The sequence below is a fragment of the Trachurus japonicus genome, chromosome 20 (genome assembly GCF_045865225.1).
Source record: "Trachurus japonicus isolate A0001 chromosome 20, Traja_1.0".
Taxonomy (NCBI): domain Eukaryota; kingdom Metazoa; phylum Chordata; class Actinopteri; order Carangiformes; family Carangidae; genus Trachurus; species Trachurus japonicus.
In genome coordinates, this window is record NC_140926.1 from 15,503,487 (window position 1) to 15,525,012 (window position 21,526).

The 21,526-nt window shown below is 43.0% G+C and overlaps 2 protein-coding genes across 2 annotated transcripts; one reads left to right on the forward strand and one right to left on the reverse strand.

The window, feature by feature from the left end:
- Positions 1–1,991: 1,991 nt before the first annotated feature.
- Positions 1,992–4,786, reverse strand: chst2b (carbohydrate (N-acetylglucosamine-6-O) sulfotransferase 2b). Its single transcript, XM_085762963.1, has one exon. The coding sequence runs from the start codon at positions 3,927–3,929 to the stop codon at positions 2,532–2,534; it is 1,398 nt and encodes a 465-aa protein (XP_085619089.1). The 5' UTR covers positions 3,930–4,786; the 3' UTR covers positions 1,992–2,531.
- A 3,014-nt stretch (positions 4,787–7,800) lies between these two features.
- On the forward strand, positions 7,801–21,265 carry trpc1 (transient receptor potential cation channel, subfamily C, member 1). Its single transcript, XM_085762969.1, has 13 exons — positions 7,801–8,367; positions 9,195–9,349; positions 9,462–9,563; positions 9,653–9,855; positions 10,728–10,859; positions 11,082–11,277; positions 11,980–12,316; positions 14,360–14,499; positions 14,922–15,068; positions 19,419–19,603; positions 19,869–20,070; positions 20,416–20,610; positions 20,744–21,265. Exons 1-13 carry the CDS (start codon positions 8,202–8,204, stop codon positions 20,969–20,971), a joined length of 2,388 nt encoding a protein of 795 aa, XP_085619095.1. The 5' UTR covers positions 7,801–8,201; the 3' UTR covers positions 20,972–21,265.
- The last annotated feature ends 261 nt before the right edge of the window (positions 21,266–21,526 follow it).

Consider the following 21,526-nt stretch of genomic DNA (forward strand, 5'->3'; position numbering starts at 1 on the left):
GCTTTTCTTTGCTCTTCCCGAACTCCTTATTAAACTTTTATTGCACTGTTTTCTGCTACAATCCTTTTAACTGATTCAAATGTATTCCACTGAATTTATTACCCCTCCCTCTTTCATCTCCCTCCACGTCTTGCTTATCATCCTGCGCCGCACTAGAATACTTCCATATGCTTAGGTATATTAACAGCATTTGGGAAAGAGGGTATTAGCATGTAAGGTTTTCTCTGACTTCTTTAATTATAGATTGCACTTTGCTGCTCTCTTGGCGCATCATTATAAATCTCATGGCCCCTTTTCCCTTGAGAGAAGGGGGTGTTGTGTACTTCAGTAATCCAATCTGTGAAGGTCAGGCTTTGTGACTGTGTCCCTCTTGTTGATAAAGCCATTGCCATTGAAATGAGGGCTTCCCATTTTATATTGTGAACTCATGTGTGCATCTTTGGAATGCTGCTCTGTTTTAACACTGCTGCTGCACAAAAAAACACACACACAATGTGACGTCCTCTGCCTGTGCCGATGAATGTCTGAATACAGTTTTGTTCTGAGCTAAAGAGAGTGATTGATAGCGACACCCTTTCATTACGAGTCCTCGGTTAGAGATGCGACGTGTTTTCCTCTAATTCACGACGCAGTTGTGCCAGTTTTTGACGTGATTTGCCGAGACGTGGAGCTGTAATATAGATCAACCCACACATTGTGACACCTTTTAGAGTATTCGTCTATCTGTGATGCTCAACATTTAAAATTTTTGACATTTGAAAACTAAACCCCAATGTCTCTTTTCACACATGACAGTTACTTCTGATAAAACACAACCCTTCTTTCCAGTGTTTTCTTTGAGATCTCACTCATTCATGTACACCCACCTGCTACAGGAGCTACGTCTGTTCAGGAGGGAGAAACTACTCACTGTGACATCTCACAACTTGTCTGAGTAACCTTACTGAGGAAAGACTTACTGTCTGTTAAGCTTTTTTGAGCATCATAAACTAGGTGTTATTTGCCTCTATTTTTCTAAAGTGAGATAAACTCTGCAAAGTATCTGAACTGTTGTGCTGGTTTCCATAGAGTGTTTCTTTACATTTTATTCTTTCTTACCATGTATTTTCCCTTGTCAGCCCCTTTCTCCAAGAGATGACTTACATGTACCCTGTGGAGTTTTTTTGACTTGCCACTTTTGTTGTCTCGCATGCAAACGGTGAGACATACATGTCTAACAATGGATTCTACTATTTCACAGGCCGTGGTAAACAGCCAGGCAGCACATCGGTGTATCATCAAAAGCTGTGGTGAAGAGGACTACTGGGAGATAATCATGCCTGCTGTGCCTTTGCAGTTAGTTGTTTGACCTCAAAGACACACACAGTGTGTTTGGGTGAGTACCACTGAATGTAAACATAACGTTTGTTTGCCAGAAAACTCCACGGGGCACCTTTAAGTTCTAAAACCAAATTTATGAGATAATTCCAGCACAATGGTTCTCAAATGATACAGTGGTGCATAGACTTTGTAATTAAAATAGAAATCAGTGGCATAAAGCTCTGTGTTATTGCAATATTGATCAAATCCAGTGACTCACCTCATTTTAATTTCTTTTTTTTAAGGCCTTGTGCACCAGGCTTTGAGAACCACTGCTGTTGCTGTTATGTATATTTTGTTCACATGTATAGCGGGTGCAGGTTGTTCAACACAGATGCAGCGACTGTCTTGTTAAGTGTGAACTTTACTCAATGCAATATTCCCAGTCAGATCATGTATTTCTTTTTTCTTTTTATAAGAGCAAGCAATTGTAAACATTTGAAATGGTAGAACAGACTGCTTACACTGACACTGAGAGAGACAGCTCCAGAGCCATACCACCATCCACAGTGCATGATAGTATCCTACAAGGATTTGGTGACAAAAAATCAAAACATACCTGTTTTTTTTCTATTTAGAAATAGCACTAACGCTGTTCTGATGTAGCCTATTCATCACACCTCTACCTATGGCACGTCAACAAACCAATTTATTGATTGTCTCTGACTTCAAACCAGATCTTACAAATAAACATTAGCATTGATTTTTTTTAAACCAGTTGTTCTTTGTTATTTTTTTTGTGTTTTTTGTTGTTTTTCTTTCATCCACTATTTTCACTTTTACAGACAGTATGGAGACTGGAAAAACATATTTTTTGTAAGATTTTGAACATTCAAAAATAACCCCAAAACATCCACTTTGAAGTGTCATCATAACAAGATACATGAATTATACAGTTGTTTTTGTTGTTTTTTTTTCTCATGGTTGCAGCTTCACTATTCACTGTTTGTAGGCCTTGCATTGTCAAACACACCCAGTATTCCAGTATAAAAGAAGTGGTCCCTTCAAATACCACTTGAATCAACTGAGAGAAACATGATACATTCCAAATGTGGCCAGTGGAGCTCCTCGAACACTGATTCAAAGTAAAGCTTTAATTCCACAACAAGAGGAAACGGCACTCGATGCAAAATTAACATTAAATTAAAAGGTCTTTGGTGGTGCGGACGCGTTCACAGTTTGGAGTGTGTCAGTAGTGATTTGCTCAAGTCCTTAGCCTCCCCGGCTGTTCTGACTCTTTCATACCCTAGAACAGACATGGCATGGTGACAGTAGTCCTCTACTTGTTTGATCTGTTGGATGCTCAGCACTGTTCTCCATGCACTAGCAGCTTGTGTGGCATTCCTGGATGAGACTATGAATGGCTTAGAGGAGGAGCTGGAGCCGCTGGTCATGTTCAGCGCAAACGACTCAATGTCCTGGTTGGTGGTCAGGTTGGCGAAGCGGTAGATGTTCCGCAAGGTCTTCACCGGGTTCTCCACCAAGTCCTCGTACCGCACGGCCATGTACTTCCCCTTCAGCCAGCTGGGTGGGTTTAAGGCAGTCCTCAAAGTCCTGGAGGTGCGGTCACAGATCACCTCCATGGCTCCTATCGAGTGGTAGTCTGAGCCGTCCTTCTTGTTGGCCTTGTGACCGGGATCAACAAAAGGTATCCGGCGGAGTTTAGGGTCCCTGCTGCGCACCACCTGTAAATTCTCCCTTATCAGGCCGTGTCTGGATTTGATCCTGGAGTTGGCCACTGCCCGTGGGTCTCTTACCAGGTGTATCACCTTTAAGTCCAAGGACGGATCCTCCATGAGTGGGGCCAACACGTTAACGTCCAATATGCGTACCCCTTTAATGACTATGGTGCTATATTTGAGGCACTCCTCCTCCAACAGTCTAAGGCTTTGAGGGGGGCACTTTTTACACACCTTGTCATCTACCATCCCCACCACCTCTTTCCTGTAGGCTGAGCAGAGGGGATAGGAGCACACTACTTTATTGAGGGTGGCCCCAAATAGTCCAAGGGAGGTGAAATTCTTGCCCCCGGGGCTGTTGTAAAGTTGGAAAACGGACAGATCGCAGCGGTACAAGGAGCTGAGCATGTCCCTGGCAGCCCCTTGTAAGGACACCGCATCACCCGGGTACAGTTTCTGCCAGATGTGCCACATCGGCTCATACAAGAAGAACACTTCAGGATTTTGGTTAAAAAGCTCCCCAAAGAAGGACGAGCCCGACCTCCAGGTGGTCAGAACATAGATAAGCTGTCTCTTTTTGGCCAGAGAGGGCCTGTAGAGGAAGCGAATGTCAGATCTGCTCTGGTAGGTGGTGCTCCTCATCTGATGATTACACTGCTGTGGCTCTTTAGTCCATTTATAATTAGCCAAGTTAAGCATAGTGAGGACCAGCAGTAAGAAATAGGCCATAAACAAGACAATCCTCTTCCTGCGGAGGACTTTCATCACGATACCAGGCTGTGCTATTATCTTGGTATGATTCCTGTAGGTTTTAAGCTTCCTCCCAAAGCCAGCATCCTTCTCCCAAGGCGCTGTCAACTTCAGGGGCTGATGATATTGTTTGCCTCTCATCTGTACCCACGGAGACTGGCTCTCACCACAGCACAAAGTTCCTTACATTGACAGTGTACCAACACAGTCTGCAGGATGTATACAGCATATATACCAAGGAGAAGAAGGGGAGAGGTTGATGTTGATCGCGATTGGGCTGACAGCTGATTAGGTAATATATTCACCACCGATTCGACATCCACAACACGATATCCCCGTTTTCACTGCACTGCGCAGTGGTTTTCATAGGAACGACGGATGAGAGGTGCGTTTAAGTTGTCCACAGCGGCGCAGTGATTCTTGAGGGGTGGCCCGCGTTCAAAACAAAAACGAAGAAGCTTTCATCGTTGCAACAGACGCCCTGTTTGCCCATGCTCAGCGGAGGCATCCCTGCGCAGTTATCATCTGATGCATCCTTAGAGGGGGGAAAATGCAGCCCCCGGTGAGGCTCCGCGCTCCGCAGACAATGAAACCGTCACGACTCGGCGCGGCGGAGCTGGAGCTCTAAATCACTCCGCGTCTGCCATAAACGCAGCAGCAGCAGCAGCAGCAGCAGCGAGCGGCACAGCTACCGTTTGGTTGATAGAGGATCTCGACCCCCCTCCTTCCTCTGTTCTTCCTGCTCCTCTGCTCGCTCAAGTAATACAAACGGGGACCGATTCAATCCGAATACAGAAAGAAAACACCCGCCCACCGAGGGGGTCCTCATTGGCCCGAGCTGGCGCGTCATCCGTCATTGCGCTGCGCCCATTGGACCCGCGGCGCGCCCGTCTCCGCGCAGCCTCGACTCTGGCTCCCACGGATCGCGGCGATGGTAGGCGATAGGAAATGATGCTGTTGTTGTTATGTTTCGGAGAGGTCTACCTCACTATCTGCAGCCCTGCAACCACGCTCCACCCTTATGTTTTTAGACACACAGCCTGACATCTAACCAGATGCAGGTGCATCAAGGGATTTTGTGATGGCTGTTTCTTAAAAAACACCCCCTCACCCATCCCCGTTGTCTTTAACAATGCTCTTTGTTCCAACTCAGCTGTTTTCAACTTGTTTACTAAAAATAGTTACATCTTCACTTTCCTGTAATGCAACCTATAGGCAATGTTTTGCTGATAGTACATGGCTGCAGCAGAGAATCAATATTTCAAATTAAAAGAAGTTGTTCTTTCCTCCCCACCGCCTCAAGAGGGTAGCCCAGATCTATAGGTAAAACCAGCCCCATGTAGCCTAAAGGAAAACCCTGTTATTAATTAAAAGGCTAGGCTATAATAGTAGCTACATGCATTTTAGCTACAAAAAAAAGGTCCTGTGAGCACCATGGGAACATTTATTGTGAAAAAGGATTCAAATGAATCATTAAAGAGAAGGTGTCACTTCAGATCTGTTGGAAAGGGCCTGATGCAGTGATGCCTTTTTGTATGGGATGTGCTGGAAACAGTCAGCAACAATGACTGGCACTCCCCTCAAGTGGAATCAGCTGAAATCTGACGTTTGACAGCTGTTCCCCAGGAACTGACAAGTCCTGGGAAGCTGTGGGGGCCATGTGTTTGAACAGAGGAAAGCACATGCTCTGCAGATTGAAGATCATCTTTCTCCTAAGAGTCTTGCCAGTTTGGGATTACAGCTCCACACAGCTGAACCGCAGTGGAAAGGAGGCTCTGCCCTTTGACCTCTGATGAGAAGATGAGAAAATCCCATAGTCTTGTAACATCCACATTGAGATTTAGTGATTTCATGCCCATTTTAATGTCACTTTAATGTATTTTTTATTCTGTATATCATGAACCATACATATATTTCTATAATATCAATATAGCTATTTCAGTACAGCCAATTTAAAACAGTAAAGCCTTGTTGTTTTCATCTGCACACCAAAAGCTGTGCGTGTCAGTGCTTTTGAAAAGACCTCACACTATATAGCCTATGTTGGATTATTGGACTGTACAGTGAATAATTACTCTTCACGCTCTGTAAGCTGTGTTGTGGTTGCTGGTCTTTCTATCCCATAGAAGTCTGTTTTGTAGTAGTCATCCAATGCAGATATCTGCAGTACAAAAGCTTTGTGCATGCTGCCCCCTGCTGGATCCAACAGTCCCAGTCAAGACAAAGACACCGGCTCTTCCACCCTTTTTGTTTTATGTAAACTCTTGACAATAACACAAAGCATTTATATACACAGTTTATATGTGGCTTGTCTTTTTATCATTAATAAAGTGAATTTAGTCCTAAATGAAAGGAAATGAAACGGTCATTTCTTGGTGGGATGTAATTAAAAACAAAGCATTTATATTGAATAGACACTTCTTGTCTTTTCCCAAGCTTATGGAAATTACTGGCAATATTTCAAGTCAAGGGATCTGTTTTAATCTTCCATCTGTTAAAGATGTTCATTATTAAAGAGTGAGATTTGAGGGCCGCATTTTAGACAGAGCTGGTGTAGAATTGTTTACATCTCATCTCCTTTCCCAAATGTTTTTGTTTTTTTTTGCAGTTTGGTATCATTTACAGAATCTTGTCAACCTACAACTATGGCATTTCTACAGGCTATCAACCACAAAAAAGAAAGAAAAAAGAAAAAATCTGCCTGTATTCTCCATTCATAGTGTTTTTTTTTTCGTTTTTTTTTCATTTCCTTATAATCTGTTTCATTAACTGACGGCTGTTCTGGGATGCTGCATTGTTAGATAATGAAGTGCAGCTACAGGCTGCTTTTCTTCAGGTATAATTGTGTGGAATTGGAGTGAGTGGCTTGGGAAAAGCTTCTTTTTTTTTTAATGCCCATAAAAGTTAACAGCTCATCTAGGAGCCACTATTTTGAGCTTTCCTCTGAATTATGAGAGCAAACCTCTAAAGTCTTGTGTGGGAGCTTTTTCAGAAAAGTCGTGAATCGTACGAGGACACATCATTACTATTAATATTACTATTATTATTAACCTATACAGAGAATGGTGATTAATTACTTTATCACAGTAAAAGTACGTGTCCTTTAGTAGCAGACTTGTAATTCTCTGCGTCTTGGATGTTTATAGATTTTAAGGTTATTATCTGTTCTTTATTATATGCTATTTTAAAACATTTTAGACTATTTTGTCACATTGACAATTTCTGTAAGCATATCTATTTTAAATGTGTCAGTTGAACCACATTGATTCCACTAAAAAGGTTTGACACATGACAGGAAAAACACAGATCTGAATAACAGAAGTCAAAAAGCCTGCTGTAGTAAAGGTCTAACACACAGCTGATCACCTTACTTTTTGCCTTTCAATTATGATTATATTGCTTTGTTCCTCTTTGTGCATTATGCAGTGTTAAGGCTTGACACCCTTTTACCATAACATTTTATTTTTGTTCATTTTTAACAGTCACACACAGCTGGTGCTTGCTTTCCTTCCTTCCTCATTTTCTCTATCTTTCTCTTTCATGGTTTACATGAACTGGCCTGTGAGAGGTGTTACATACTGACTGAGGATGACTGATATGCCCTCATTTGAATATCATAGCCAGGGGGACAGCTTGGTGTATCTGCCATATGTGTTCCCTTGCAGCCTGCCACATTCAGACTCAGACATCTCTCTCCCCTCTCATATGAGATGAATTTCACCCATCAGGAAAATAGCCTGTCCAGTGATATGGATACACAAATCCTCCTTTTCTCTTTTTTCCCTCCTGTGATATGGTCTTACACATGCAGAGCATATACAGTCTGTAAATCGCACTGTTTCAGTAGGAGGATTGCTAGACTGTAAATATATATAGCTATATAAACACACAGAGACTGTCTGCTATACAGAGCTGCTCTTGACTGAATAACCCTGTTATATAATCATGAAGCAGCGCGGTTTTGCGCCTTTTGCGCCTGCGAAATGAACGAGCAGGTGGAGGAGGAGGGGCGCATGCGCAGTAGAAGCCCCGTCGGCAGCATCAGGACCAGAAAAGCTCCTCAGGATCCTGCGATGCGAGAAGATGGTGCATGTAAACACACAGGGGGGAAATGACCGCGTCGCCTGGTCATCCCGCAATCACTGTGTATTTCTGCTGAATCCGAGTCTCTGAATTCTCCCTGGAGCCGCAGGAGGAGGCTGGAGGAGGTGTTTTGTTCTCCACGGAGGAAGCAGAGGCAGCGGCGGAGATGCGACGGCAATAACAACATTTTTGATGACATTGGTTTTGGTCTCATGACGACGCTTTAAGCCCCTCTGCTGCGCTGCGACTGCGACTCGCTGGAAAAGATTCCTCTCATGTCATCCCATCTGACGGGGCTTTCTACTGTAATGGTCGCCGGTTTCTAGTGGGATGCACATCAGTGTTTGGCCGTACTCGCTCTCCGTCGTAATGGCAGCTCTGTACCAGGGCACCGACGCTTCCTCTCCGGATAAATTTCTGGCCTTGAAAGACGTGAGAGAGGTGAAGGAGGAAACGACGCTGGATGAGAAGCTTTTCCTGCTGGCATGCGAGAAAGGTTTGTCATTGATATCTTTTATTGAACCCATTCCTTTATACAATGTTTATACGCCTTTAGGAGCACTGAAAAGGATCCTGTCATTTTCTACTTTAGAATTTTAAAAAAAAGAAGCATTGTTATATCTGATATCAGCAGGCCTATATATGCACTTTTGATAGCCTTCACTATGACTAACAGCTTGGCAGAGCTCCAGTGGGGTCACTGCAGCGAGCAAACTATCAAGATCTCTCCAGTGAATACCTTTCACAGCTGCCTACATGTTGGCTGCAGTGGAAATCTACCCATGGACATTAAGATATAGGCTATATTTAGATGAATGTCTGCTCTTGTTGAAGTTTTTCCTCACAGGGTCTGCTGACTTTTCACAAAGTTTCTAACTCAAACAGACTGAAGTGAAACTACACAAGACACAGGCAGTACAAGAGTAAAACAGCAAGGAGGCATGGGCATTCTCAACTCATCAGATGGGAGGGGGAATGTTTCATTGATAAGTTAAGAACATTGCACAGGCCGGTGCTGTTGTAAGGTGTGCAGGCCAGTAACTGCCAGTGTGACCATATAAAGTCTCTCTAAACATGGCTCTGCAACAGAAATTGTCCTTTGAGGGAGATGTTATTGTTATACCCCACCGAGGTTAAGAGGACTGCTGGAGCTGAGCCTGCTCTGCGAGTGTTTGCCTCGCGGCCGAAGCTGTGTGTGTGTGTCTTCTTGGCGTCCCCCACAGATGATACCGCACCAGCTTTTATACATCTGACATAGTGAGGATTTGGTAAAGTGGATTCCATGGCATGACGAACCGCTTTGTCCTTTGGCGTGCTCCTCAGGCGACTACTACATGGTGAAGAAGCTCCTCGAGGAGAACCGACACGGCGAGCTCAACATCAACTGCGTGGACGTGCTGGGCCGAGACGCCGTGACCATCACCATCGAGAACGAGAACCTGGACATCCTGCAGCTTCTTCTGGAGCATGGTTGCCAGGTAGTAAAAAAAACACACACACGCACAACATAATATGTGCACAACAAGTGTCTTTTTCAGTGTTTTTATGGTGCAAGTTTCCTGATAGCTTGTCAAATGATTGTTTCTATAGGCAACAGATGCCTTACTGGTTGCCATAGATTCAGAGGTGGTGGGAGCTGTGGACATCCTCCTCAACCACAGGCCCAGACGATCTTCAAAGCCCTCCATCGCTGTTAGTCTCCTCACATTAGAACAATCTAGAAAATATGTTTTTTAAAACCTCTGCACAGTATTTTACATTTTTATCTTTTTTTTTTTTAGAAACTGATGCAGCGAATCCAGAACCCAGAGTACTCCACCACCATGGACGTGGCTCCGGTCATCCTGGCAGCCCACAGGAACAACTATGAGATCCTGACTATGCTGCTGAAACAGGACATCTCACTTCCCCGGCCCCACGCCGTGGGCTGCGAGTGCACGCTCTGCAACGCTAAAAACAAGAAGGATAGCTTACGCCACTCCAGGTACAGGCCTCCTCTGTCATCTAGAATTGAGAAAGCGTTACAGCAGGAATGGCGTTGACTTTTCCCAGATGGCTGCATTAAGCTCCCATTGATCTAAACCAGAGGACCAGAGTTGCTGTGAATTATTGTCCCTTGGAGCGGTCAACATCACTTTTGTCCTGCAGATGATGCCTGCGTTATTTTATGTGACGCCTCTTTGGGTCCGTGTTCTGGTATGTTGCAGTTAAAAAACAGCCATGAATCACTTTGGTCTGTCAAGTGAAGTGTTCACGCAAGCTTCTTGTGAAACATTTGCGGCACCTTGTTTTGATGATAGCATCAGTTTGAAAATGTCATTTTTTTAAGCATCTGGAAAGAAACAAGTTAGTAAGTGAGTTATGTCTTGACTCTTGGGAAATGCTGTTACCCTGTTTTTGTGTTTATACTGTAGCACTCTTGACAGGATTCCTCCAGGATTCCAAAGCTCAACATTTAGAGAGCCAGTTGTGATGTATTCGCTTTTATACATAAGTGACCGTTTTAAACTGCAACATGAAATCACTTCAGATACTTATTTGAGGAAAAGCAGCAGAAAAAAAGCTTTACTTTTTTTTTTAAAAAAAGCTCAAAAAGCTTGGACTTGCAGATGAGATTTTGCTCATCTCCTCTGTTAGACATGTTTATTCTTTCAGCAGGGCAGTGTATCCTCCCACACAGTACACCAAATGAATCAGTCTGCAGTTTGGCTGGCAAACAGCAGAGGGGTCAAAGCAGGTACAAATGAAACAGCAAGAGAACTGAATGTTTCTTCATTTTCCCTTTTCTTTATCTCTACACCTCTATCTCGTCCATCCTCTCATCTTTTCCTTGCTGTGCTGATCTTCGTGGCTCAGATTCCGCCTGGACATCTACCGGTGCCTGGCCAGCCCCTCTCTGATCATGCTGACCGAGGAAGATCCCATACTCAGGGCCTTCGAGCTGAGCGCGGACCTCAAGGAGCTCAGCCTGGTGGAGGTGGAGTTCAGGTACGATCGCTATCAGCTGCTGCACGTCCGCCCGTTCATGTCACAGCAAGTTTATCTAACATCCTCCTCAGCCTCAGACATACATAAAGGAACCGGCTCAAATACATACTGTATATACATCCACATTCATAGCCACATTGTACCTCTTGCTTTGAAGTCTGGAACAGATAAGAATCACAGTCTCTCATGTTGTCTACTGGTATCTGATTTCTGTTACTCCAGGAATGACTATGAAGAACTGGCGAAGCAGTGTAAGATGTTCGCCAAGGACCTGCTGGCTCAGGCTCGAAACTCTCGAGAGCTCGAAGTAATTCTCAATCACACGTCCAGCGAAGACCACGTGGACAAGAGAGGCTTACTGGAGGAGCGCATGAACCTCAGCCGACTGAAACTGGCCATCAAGTACAACCAGAAAGAGGTTGGACAGGCAAAATCTGCAGCTGTCACATTACACAGTATCAAGCCAGCCTGCAACAATCTGCCCCATACTTTGATGATGTTACAGCTATTTGTTGTTAATGTTCTCATATTTAGTGTCTTTGCATTGGACTAAATATCTGCTCCAGTACAGTGCTGCCTGTCTTTGGGAAATATGACTTTGGCAGGATTAAGTACTTCCCCCAGGCAATGGCATTTAAAGACAAACTAAAGCTTGAAGTTTGAGGCTGTGGGGCAATTTACAGCCGGGTTGGCTCAGAGTAAATGGTTTGACTCATGCATCACAGTGCAGATTATAGCATACTCTTGGTAAAATAACACAGATTGAGTTCTTCTTAATGTTGCACATTAGAGAACCACTCACTTATTTCTTGGACACTAGCATGCATGGTTGGATTCATATTGCAGAGAGAAGAAAGTTGAGTTGATTCATTTAAAGCCAACAATCAATAGTAAATCTTAGTAATATTAATCAAACTAATAGACTTGTTTTTTACCCTAACAGATGTGAGTATATTGAACTTTTCAACTCTGAAGTGTATTTTCCAAAACATCTGACTATCCCTGCAACTGATTTGACTTGAAAATGAACAGAACTCTGAAATTTAACCTCTAATTTGTATCGCTATCGCCTTCCCCTGTTGATATATTCATTTCATTGTACCTTTTGGCCCTTCTGCAGTTCGTGGCGCAGTCCAACTGTCAGCAGTTCCTCAACACCGTCTGGTTCGGAGAGACGGCCAGCTACCGGCGCAAGCACACCTGTCTAAAGATCGCCACAGTGCTGAGCGTAGCCATGCTCTGGCCCCTGCTTTCTGTCTGCTACCTTCTGGTGCCGCGCTCCCGCGTGGGCCAGATCATCCACACGCCCTTTGTCAAGTTCATCATTCACAGCGCCTCCTACTTTACGTTCCTGCTGCTGCTGAACCTCTACTCTCTGGTCTATAACGAGGGCAAGAAAAACTACATGGGTCCTCCGCTGGAGATGATCGATTACCTGCTCATCGTCTGGATCATAGGTCAGTAAACCACACAGTCCTGTGCGTGTTTACCAATGTGCAGTGTGTCAAATCTTGTATGCAGTCATAATATTGTATTTTTCAGATCGGGTTTCTCATTGAGTAATTATTTGCCTCCTAATAGACACAGTGGAATTGACAACGGAATGAGAATTCAACCACAAAAATGAGAATTTAATTCAATTCGGTTATATAGTGGAGTGAAAATGAGAGATTCCTGGTATGGTCTGGCTAAAATCCAGTATCCTGTATCCATAATCCCATCAGGCAGAACATGACAAACAGCTGTTTCTATAGTAGAGGACAGACAGCCTGGCCTGACTGGATTAAATCTGTCAGTTCTGCTACTAATTGAGCTCTATAGAAAGGAGCTGTGGCTTCTTCTTTCTCCCCTGTGGCCCAGATGAATGCTGCTACCTCCGGACTCAAAACACGCATACGTGCGAACATGCATTTGCACAAAGAACAAACATGGGCACCGGCTATCTTGTCAGATGAGGCTGGATAGTGACAGTCAGAAATTGACTGTGTTTCTCTGGGGGAAAGACCTCTCTACCTTCCCCCTCTGCCAAGAAACCATTAGCATGATCATTCAATCGCTTTAATGGCTCGGCCTCGGCAGGGATATTTGTCTCATGGCTGCAGCATCCTGCCCCTCTCTAGCAGACACAAAGCAACCTAACAGCAGTAACACTGGACTAGATTTCAGCGCTTCCATTGTCAGTTTGATAAATCACCCCCAACAACCCCACCTCACGGATTATAAAAGGATGCAGCAGCAACTGATTTCTTTTTTTCAGTGTTATTGAGGCGGTTGTGGTGCAAATTATTCTGTTTATTGCAGGAGGAAGATCAGTAGTTGAGTCATTAGAGAGAAGTGTAATGGATTTTTTCCATGGGCTGTGATAACCCACCAAAGGCCTAAAGATTCCTAAGTACGGCAAAAGAGCAACATCAAAGATAAATTCTTACAAGTTCAGCAGTTTTTTTTTCTCTGAGGTTGTCTCATTGCAGCTTCACTGCACTGCAAGATGCGATGTTACTGTAGTGATGCAGGCAGGTTGTAGACTCGACTGCTCCCTGCAGCATCAACACAACATCCGACATGAGTGAAATAACAGGGTTGAGATTCCTAATGACTACCAGTGCTTGTGCAAATGTTATCAGGATGTGAACTGGAGCTATTACTGTACAATCCCTGCATGTGCTGGGTGTCTACTGACAGCACTCACAAGTCAAACAGCAGCTTTTTATTCAATCTACTCTGCATTGTTCTCTCTTTCTCCCACAATACCCCCCCCACACACACACACACCCAAGCCCCCTGCTCTCATCTTTCTCCTTTTCCCTCCATCCTACTGTTCCCGTGAGCCAGATGTCTCGTATTAATGTGGAAATCAGATGCTTTGAGAAACTATGAGTGTGTCTATGTGCTGGTACATACAGTACATGTGTGTGTATGTGAGTGTCATAATGTGCCTCAGTGCATCCTTCTCCCTGTCTGTGAGTGAACGCACTTTGATTGTTGCATTAGATCTCAAATTCAGTCTTTCTGTAGTAGATCCAACTAACCAGACAAAATGAATGGAAATTATTCACAGGCAGGAACAATTCATGTGTGAAACAATACCTAAAGGGATTTTTGAACCTAAGCTTGTTTGTCACTCCTCTGCTTACTTTCTGTTGTAACCATAGACACCAATAACACATCAGTCAGGTTCAAACCTGGACTGAAATCTTTTGTGAAGTCAAAGATAGCGAATATGACACTAATGTCTTAATTTTATTATCCTCACATACTGACACCCAACTTTATTAAATTCCACAAATTTCCCTAAATCCCACAGATGACACGTTTTCAGCACATTTACCTCCTATGGCTGCGTCTCATACATTCCTGTTTCCTCAGGGGTGCCTCTGTGAGATGAATTATGGCCGAATCTGGAGGCAGTTGTCTGTTAGATAGCCTTTTCTAGTGGTGTGTGTGTGTGTGTGTGTGTATATGTGTGTTTATGGTGACGGCAAATTCCTGCTATCCCGTAGGGATGGTGTGGTCGGACGTGAAGCGCCTGTGGTACGAGGGACTGGAAGACTTTCTGGAAGAGTCACGGAACCAGCTGAGCTTTGTGATGAATTCCCTTTACCTCGCCACCTTTGCCCTGAAGATAGTCGCTCATAGCAAGGTACACACACACACACACACACACACACACACACACACACACACACACACACGTTCCACACTTTTACAGTAGATGTAGGAGCTAGATACTGCAGGTCATCATTTTCCCCGTGCCTGCTTGAGAAGTTGAGTCCTGACACAAACATGCAGTAATACCATTAAAAAGTGTTTAATTAATGTTATAACCAACAGAATCAACATTGTTGAAAATGTGCAGACCTATTAAATATGGAGCTGCAATCTGTTGCCGATTAGCCGTCTGGCAAAATAAAATCCATTTTCCAGCACCTAAAGCTCATTACTCAACACATTAGATCTCCTTTGTTTAATCCAAACAAAAACCTCAGTGTGAAAACAAGACAAGCTCTTCCTGTGACCGCTGTCAAGTGCACATGTTTCTGACCCTGTTTTCTCATTGTGCAGTTCAAGAATGTGGAGACGGAGAGGAAGAACTGGGATGCCTTCCATCCCATCCTAGTGGCTGAGGGCCTGTTCGCCTTTGCCAACGTTCTCAGTTACCTGCGACTCTTCTTTATGTACACCACCAGCTCCATACTGGGACCTCTGCAGGTAGGACAGCAGCAGGGATACACAACTCAAGTAGCTTTTTGCAATTTTTCAGCTCACTGTTAAAAGCACAACAGGTTTGATTCCTTGTGAAGCCAGACATGCAGAGAAATATATTTCATTGCAATCCCTGTAGGGGTTTAAATCATGTATCTGTAAAATGCTTTGGATGAGAAAAAAAAGAGCAAATCCTTATGTAATGATTATAAAACTGCTTCCCTTTCGATCCATCTCTCTCAACTTCGCCATGCACACACATACACCACCCACTGTCTTTCTCCGTCTCTGAAGTGTGAACATTAGATGAGATGAAGATGAGCCCACACTAAACATCACACCCAGCAATATCATAACCAGCGACATAAGTATGAAGCATAAGTATAGCAGTCTGAGGCAGTAGATTAATGATCTGCTATATATAACAGCAAATCTGATCTGTTGCCAACTCCATATCAAAGGTGGCTGTGTGGCAATAAAGACAGGAAGAGGAAGCACCATCACGCGCTGTGCGGCCAGTTAAAGATGAAAACGTTTAAATTCAGTCGCTGAAGGGTATTGATTTTTTCAGTTCCTTTGCAAGTTGGGAAATACAGGTTTTCAGACTGATCATTTATGAGTTTTGACATTTTAAATAAAAAACAGATAAACTATAATCATATCATTATTTTTTCATAAACAGATCTGTACCCTGGAAAATCTGTTTTGGATTGGCTTGATTCTTCACTTATTTGTTTGCAAAAGGTTATGGAAGAACAGGAAATTTTTTGTAATTCACTTTCTGATCTGCTTAAATGCCTCTTACATGGTACAAAATAATTTCAATTTCCAAAAACAAACACTTAATCATGCAAAAATGGGCATTTCTTTTACTTTGTGATTCTTAGTGACCTTGTGCCCACATTGTTTTTCACATCCTCATTCATAAACCAACATGTATCTGCTGCCAACTTTTTTAATGCTTTCATAAGCAACTATAAGACTCTGGCATTTCTTCAGCCTGGCTGTTATCACTTAATTAAGTTGCGTTTTTTTTTTTTAATGAAAGACCAATATTTACCACCTACCTGTGCAAATAGTGTGGAAACGTGCCAGTGAAAAAGCTTAATGCTTCACATGTTTCAAAAAGTGATTCACTTCGCAAAGTTTGTGTTTATAGTTTCTTGTTATGTCACTGTTTTTCCAGCTTGCCAGTAAAGCCAAAAATCTGGTTTGCATATTTTCTTCTCAGGCTCCTCAATAATTTCAGTGCCATAGGTGTCCCTTTTTATCACATCACGATATTATACATCATCCGGCCAGCTGGCAGAGACAGTTTGTAAAGTCAGCCAATGTCTGACTTTGTACTGGCAGCCTTCAGGATTTCATTTTTCCCTCCTGTGTGACTTTATTACATAGAGCAGCATTCAGGTATGCAGCGAGTTTGTCTATTTGCAGCGTAACCTTCCTGCGATTAAGTCCAGGACGTGTTTGTGGTTGACTTATAAAACACTATGGGTGCCCTGTAGATTGTTAATGAGGACCTTTCAGCTATAATCTCCTCCATCTTTCTGCATCTCTCCCTCTCTTCCTCATCTCTCCCACCTCTTTCACTCACTCACTCACTCTGTGACATCACTGTCTGGCTTGGCAACATGGAAAAATTATTAACTTTTGGAAATAGATGTGGCTCTGTGTTTGTGGCTGTGCTGACACTCACATGGCAGACACACCTCTATCCTAATGTGCACGTGCCCACACATGCACAAACACACACGCACACGGTAACACACACAGACAGTGAGTCAGTACTATGTGGGTTTCACTAATGCATATTTCTCTGATTCCATCCTTCCTGAAGAGGCCAGCTCACATTTCTGCTGGTTAGTGCCCCCTGCTGAGGTTGGAAAGAGTGACTGAGAGTGTGAGTGTGTGTATCTGTTATCACCGGTGTGCATGGACACAGTGAGCTCACTCATGGCCCAGACTTAACCTCACAGTATTAGGCAGCGATAATTTACCATAAGCAGCATGTATGAGCATGAGAAAAAAACGGCCTAGTTCCCAGCTACATACTGACTCAGAGTAGCGTATTCACACTGTGAATCCGACTAAAATAAGTATTCTGATTTTAAAATATTGTCTCAGTGGATACGCGAAAAGTGAATGTCAGAGACTCTCACAGCTGGAAGAAATTTTAAACAAATGGGGAACAGTGTTGAGACGGGTCCAGGAACAAAAAATATAAAAAGAAAGTCTTTGGATAAACAATTTGCTTTTCACTTTGCTAAACTGAATTACGAGTCAAGTCATTGGATTTAGAATGTGCCTTTAAAAACAACAGATTCGGTATTTTACAGGGAAAATGCATTTCAACAATGAAAATGAAAATAAATAGGAACGTTGAAAGAGTTCCTTGACATCCATCAGCACATTCTTTCTATTTCCATTAGAATAAAATGCTGAGGTAAATTATTTCTCTTATGAACAGAAAAAACAGTATTATTCCGGCAAATGAATATGTAGTGAGCTTTATGGACTTATTTAGTAGGAAGTGTTTATTTGTGCGTAGGTAGATACATCTGCAGTACAGCTTGCCGTTTTCCAGTCAAGGTTAAGAGCTACTGACCTGCTACATTCCTGCTGTGTTTGTACAGTTACTAAGTTAGCCTACCTGTCAGGCCGGGCAAGCAGGGAACACCCTCAGCTCCTAAATCAGATGTACACCAAGTGGCAGTGGAATACACAGTGGGGTTTTAGACATGACAAGAGAATGAATCACCCTAATAGACCAGCAAATACTCCAGTCGCCATTCACCTTGAGGTGCAGCAAGGTGGTCATCCCTCACACAGGACACCATGTGTGTTTGTGTTTTGCAATGGGCAGCATATTCTGACCTTGTTTGAGCATCTCTAGCTCCTAGTAAACAGATAAGCCACTCAGGTCTATAAATAGTGGCTTGCCAATGGTTCTGAGAAGACCCTCTCTGTCCCCGAGCTCTCCCTCTGGCTTCCTCCGTGTTTGTCTGTCGTCCCTCAGGTGGGGTGAGAGTGCTGCAGCTGCCAGAATCTGTTGCTTTTTCCTCCTCCTCAGGGAATCACTGTTAAACAAGAACATGGGGGAAAAAATAGCTACAAGTGGTGGTCATGAAGTTTGCTTACGCAAGATATGTGTTGAAGGAGTACCAAAATAATCACACTAAAACAGAAATATACTGTTCCTGTAAGGGGAAAAAACAATGGTGTTGCAGAAACCTTTGTTGTAATTAATTCTGTTGAAATTAACTAAAACTATATTAAAATTGAAATATGGTTTATTCTAAATATCCTAGAGATAAGAAAGAAAAAACCCTGTAAGATAATCTGATACACTATTAGAATTGAAACATGAAGGTTCTCCATGCAATATCAAAAGGAGAAAAGACAATTATATGACCAACTATTTATGTTGTCCAAAACTGTCTTTTAAAATTAAGTCTGAGACAAACCTGAGCTGAAATAAAAATGTCTACCCTGTTATTTAATCACGGCTAAACTACGCTGTCGTTTCCTTGGTCCTAGTTGTCTGAAAGGTTGACCTAGCTCGCAGAAACTGTGCTAACAACTTAGAACTGCTGTTGGAGTTTGTTTTATTCTACTGAACAAGACATTATATAAATAATCAAATGTCTAATGTCAGTTAGTTTCCTCTTCAAGGTTACCTTAAAGCAGATGATAACTGGCTGCGAAGTGAACAGACCTTTTTCACCATGGATATTTTGATTCACCGTGGCAGAAAAAGTGCAGATGTAACTAATAACATTAATCACGTTGGCTGCATTCCATTAAGGTGTTTCCTGCTGTTACACAACAGTGACAGCTGGGATAGAATATTTCCACCAGTTAATGTTATTAGTTTTTATCGTGTCTTTCCTGCTAAATGTCAAAATGCCAGCTGGGATACATGTTTCTTTGCCTAAGGCTAATTCTCAAAAGTTTGCAAAGTTCTACGCAAAAGCGACTCGATGAGAGTAACAAGGAAATCTAGTTCATATAATCCAGTTTCATCAACCCTGCAGACCACATTACCCAGACATCCAAATGCATAACTCAAAGGAGAATTTGATTTGAATCCCAAAATTACAGAGGCAAACATACAGCTCTGTCTTCGCTATATTAACTTCAGAAATCAATTAAACCTTTGCGCAGATAGGAAACCCTTCCAGCTCTGACCTGTCCTCAGCTACCCCCTGTGATGGTTAATGAGGACTGCTGGAAAAGCTGGCAGAAAACCGACTGTGAAAAACAGAAAAAAAATAAGAAACTCGTGTCTGCCTTATTAGATCAGATCGGATCAAGCAGCACATGTTTAACAGACAAATATTAATCTCCCACCAGATCTCCATGGGTCAGATGCTTCAGGAGTTTGGAAAGTTTTTGGGCTTCTTCCTGCTGGTGTTATTCTCCTTCACTATTGGACTCACCCAGCTTTATGGAAAAGACCGTAAAGACCCAGACAAGAATCCACCCAAGGACTGCGAGGGCATCTTCTGCCAGCAACAGAGCAATGATGCATTCCACACGTATGGGCCAACCAAAGTCTGTCATTTTAGACAGCGATGACGACCGTGATGAATGTTCATTATACTTGTTGAGAGGTGTTAGAGGTTATATATATGTGGCTTTGTAAACACAGCTGCTGCCGTAATGACTGGTTCTCTATTGCACGATTTAGATGTCATCAGAATATAATGCTATTTTAGGGTTAAACTATGCAATGCATCTGGCAGACATGTTTCCCAAATGCCCACTAAAATGCTAAAATGAACTGCTTCTTCCATTTCACAGGTTTATGGGGACGTGCTACGCTCTGTTTTGGTACATATTCTCCCTGGCACATGTTGCACTCTTCGTCACCCGCATCACCTACACAGAGGAGCTGCGCTCTTTCGTGGGTGCCATGATCATAGGCACCTACAACATCGTCGTGGTTATTGTCCTGACCAAGCTGCTGGTGGCGATGCTCCATAAAAGCTTCAGACAAATTGCTGTAAGTGTAAACAACCTTTGGCTGAGAAGTTTCCTCAACACTTTTTATGGATCCTGGGGTGATTCAGTTTTTACTCTAACTCATCCTGAAATGTGGAAATGTGTGTTCAATTGGTTTTTCTTCAAAACCCAGCTGCACTTTTTATATTTCCCCTCAACCTGATTTTCATTGTACCTTACAAAACAACTCATTGTTGAAGAAAAAGTCTGTCCCCTCAAATATTTCCACAAAAACAGTCAGTTTGTATCTTTAGGGGTTCCTTGAAGAACAGTGTGTGAAAGTTAATTGTCACATTGTGTGTTCTTCCTCTTCTTGATGTTCTTCTTGGCTTTTGGATCTTTGTAGAATCACGAGGATAAGGAGTGGAAGTTTGCCCGGGCCAAACTGTGGCTTAGCTACTTTGACGACAAGTGTACCCTACCGCCACCTTTCAACATCCTGCCCTCTCCAAAGACTGTGTGCTACTTGCTGACCGGCATGAGCAAGTGGATCTGTTCGCACACCTCGAAGGGCAAGGTGAAGAGACAGAACAGCCTGAAGGTAAGAGAAATAGTTCTTTAAAAGCTAAACTGCTGAAAGAAAGTGGCCACTAGAGAGTGTAAATCTGATTCTTTACCCCAGTGGTTTGTCCTACATCTTGAGTTTGAATCCTATCACTGTCTTTTCCATCCAGGAGTGGAAGAACCTGAAGCAGAAGCGTGATGAGAACTACCAGAAGATCATGTGCTGTCTGGTCCACCGTTACTTGACCTCTACGCGACAAAAGATGCAAAGCACAGACCAGGCCACGGTGGAAAACCTCAACGACCTACGCCAAGACCTCTCCAAGTTTCGCAACGAGATGAGGGACCTGCTCGGCTTCCGGACGTCCAAATACGCCATGTTTTACCCAAGGAGCTAAACACAGACCAGATGTATCTATCTCCCCCCTTGTTCCTCCCTCTCCTATTGACAAAACCTCTGCTTCTCATCTATCTGGGATGCTGTGTGACCCGAGCATGTGCAACAAAAACTTTGCTCTTTGAATCAGAGGCAACTTTTAAACCTGGAACTTAACTAGAAAACTATATATTCTCCACCAAAGCCCCCAGACTCAGGCCCCCTCTGTGTATTATTCAGCTATTCAAGCTTTTTTTTTGTAAATAAGGAAAGCCATTGTTATAAACAGACAGACAAATAAAGACTTATGGAAAAATTGGACCTGCTGGGGCTTTAATGGCTGAAACATTTTTGCTGAATGTAAATGCTGCTTTTGAGATTTGTACTAGCTGCTGTTTTGTCTGAAAATTGTTCCCTAGCCACTCAGGTGTGAATGCCAGAATACAGTCTGGCTGCTCAGCCAACTTCCCAGCAGGTCAGTCCATGTGAGAGTCACATTACATACACCTGATCCATTCTCATGCTTAGCAGAGCATACTTGCCTTGACTGATCTCAGCTGACCAAGTCAAATATTAT